The sequence below is a fragment of the Eimeria acervulina genome, genomic scaffold, assembly GCF_000499425.1.
Source record: "Eimeria acervulina Houghton genomic scaffold, Eah_scaff892, whole genome shotgun sequence".
Classification (NCBI taxonomy): Eukaryota; Apicomplexa; class Conoidasida; order Eucoccidiorida; family Eimeriidae; genus Eimeria; species Eimeria acervulina.
Window position 1 is genome coordinate 3,877 of NW_013549537.1, and position 2,500 is coordinate 6,376.

Genomic DNA, 2,500 nt, shown 5'->3' on the forward strand with positions numbered 1-2,500 from the left:
TTATATATATATATTTATATATATATTTATATATATATATATATCTAATATATATTTATCTATCTATCTATATATATATATAGATATATAGATTGCCTGGTATAGACATATAGATATTTACATACCCCAACTGCAGGTCAAGGGTTTAGGGTTTAGGGTTTAGGGTTTAGGGTTTAGGGTTTAGGGTGGTTTTAGTATTTAGTAGGAAGTTGCTGAATTATTTTAAGTTCCTTTTCTATGTCTCTTCTAATAGCAAACAAAACCAGAAAAAGACAGCTGCGTGTACACCTGAAGGCTGTATTCTAGTGTATCTTCTTCCTTGTTTATTCTTTTATTTATTTGTTTGTTTGTAATAAACAAACAAACCCGTTTTAACAATAACGATACAGCGAGAATCCTGCAGGGCCCCATCAGCAGCAGCAGCAGCAGCAACAGCAGCAGCAGCAGCAGCAGCTGCTGCTGCTGGGGGGCCCCTCTTCAGTAGGCAGTGTGGCTGCTGGTGTGTTTATAATTAAATAAATTTATTAATTGTAAATAAAGACATTTGCTTTAATATTTTGAATTAAGAGATGCAGATACACCGCAGAGAGGGTTCATATCCTGCTGCTGTTGCTGCTGCTGCTGCTGCTGCTGTTGTGCCTTGCTAGCAGTAGCCTCAGGATGTCTTTCTCGTCTAGGGTTTAGGGTTTAGGGTTTAGGGTTTGAGTCTCATCTGCATCACCCATAGCCTAGCGGAGGCCATGGAGTACTAGCACAGCAGCAGCAGCAGCAGCTGCAGCAACAAACGCAGCAGCAACAGCAGCAGCAGCAACGACCGCAAAAGCAGCGCATCCAGAGGTAAGAGGAACTGCAGTTACAGCAGCAGCAGCAGCAGCAAAGCTGGTAGTTGCAGCACCTACCGCCCCAGCCGCAGCTGCAGCAGCAGCTACCTGCAGCAGCAGAAGCAACTACAGCAGCTGCCTGAAGCAGCAGCAGCAGCAGCTACCTGGAACAGCAGCAGCAGCAGCTGCTGCTGCTGCAGAACTAAGAAGCAGAGAGTTGTTATGTCATTCTTGCTGGGTGGTGTGCTGCTGCCGGCGAGGCCTACTCTAGCCTCAGCAGCAGCAGCAGCAGCAGCAGCAGCAACAGCTTCAACAGCAGCAGCAGGAAGGCTGTCTAGGCGGCGGGGCACCGAGCTTGGAACCGGCGACTGGGGCCTTGCATGCAGCTGCAGCAGCTGCAGCAGCAGCTGCTGCTGCGGCATATGCAGCAGAAGCAGCTGCAGCGTATACACCAGCAGCAGCAGCAGCAGCAGCAGCAGCAGCAGCAGCAGCAGCAATCACAGAAGCAGGGGAATGACCTGCAAATGCAGGAGTTACACCAGCATTTGCACCAGCAGCAGCAGCCACATCAGCAGCCACATCAGCAGCAGCAGCAGCAGCAGCAGCAACAGCAGTAGCAGCAGCAGCAGCAGCAGCAACAGCAGCGGCCTTCGATTTTTTTGTTCAGCTGGGCGTTTGCTGCCTCTGCATAGTGCGCGTAATGTATATAATGCTGCCAGTACCAGAAGATACAGCAGCAGCGGCAGCAGCAACAGCAGCAGCAGGGGCAGCAGCAACAGCAGCAGCAGCGACAGCCACAGCAGCAGCAACAACAACAGCAGCAACAGCAGCAGCAGCAGCAGCAGCATGGAAGGGTATGAGCGTTCACATTACGCTACTTTAGGGGTGAAGACAAATGCAACGCAAAAAGAAATACGCCAGGTAGAACCACATAAAGCAGCAGCAGCAGCAGCAGCAGCAGCAGCAGCAGCAAATGCAGCAAATGCAGCAGCAGCAGCAGCAGAAACAGAAGCAGCAACGGGAGAAGCAGCAACAGAAGCAGTAATAGAAGCAGCAATAGGAACAGCACCAACAGACGCAGCCACAGAAGAAGCAACAGAAGCAGCAACAGAAGCAGCAACAGAAGAAGCAGCAGCAGCCTAGCTGCTGCTGCTGCTGCTGCTGCTGCTGCTGCTGACTTAGAGAGACGGAGACAGACAACCACAGACAAACGACAAATATAAAAAATAAAAGCATAAAGACAGGAAGAGACAGTAGATCCACCCGCTTTGCTTCTTCATTCTCTTTTGTTTGTTTGTTTCTACCGTTACTGCTGCTGCTGCTGTTGCTGCTGCTGCTGCTGTTGCTGCAGGCCTACGTTGCCCTCGCCTTGAAATATCACCCCGACAGAAACAGAGACAACACACACGTCCGTGCACGCCTGCATTTATGCTGCTGCTGCTGCTGATGCTGCTGCTGCTGTTACTGCTGCCGCTGATGGTAGTGGGGCTGCTGCTGTTGCTACTGCTGCTGACGCTGCTGCTGGTGCTGTTGCTGTAGCTGCTGATAGTACCTTTGCTCCTGATCCTTCTGCGGCTGCTGTTGCTGCTGCTGCTGCTGCTGTTGCTGCTGCTGCTGCTGCAGTTGCAGCAGCAAAAGCAGCAGCAGCAGCAGCAGCATTGGAAGGAGACAGCTTTTGT

At 50.5% G+C, this 2,500-nt stretch overlaps 2 protein-coding genes across 2 annotated transcripts in view; one reads left to right on the forward strand and one right to left on the reverse strand.

Moving 5' to 3' along the window:
• Positions 1 to 1,043: 1,043 nt before the first annotated feature.
• On the forward strand, positions 1,044 to 1,964 carry EAH_00051510 (hypothetical protein; the record flags this gene model as incomplete). Its single annotated transcript, XM_013394176.1, has 1 exon — positions 1,044 to 1,964. One exon carries the CDS (start codon positions 1,044 to 1,046, stop codon positions 1,962 to 1,964), a length of 921 nt encoding a protein of 306 aa, XP_013249630.1.
• Positions 1,965 to 2,247: 283 nt separating this feature from the next.
• The window catches only part of EAH_00051520 (hypothetical protein, conserved), a gene marked incomplete at both ends in the record, with an annotated part of 4,562 nt that continues 4,309 nt past the window's right edge, over positions 2,248 to 2,500 (reverse strand). The window contains one exon of the mRNA XM_013394177.1: positions 2,248 to 2,438. Coding sequence (XP_013249631.1) covers positions 2,248 to 2,438 — 191 coding nt within the window. The remainder of the gene's footprint in view (positions 2,439 to 2,500) is intronic.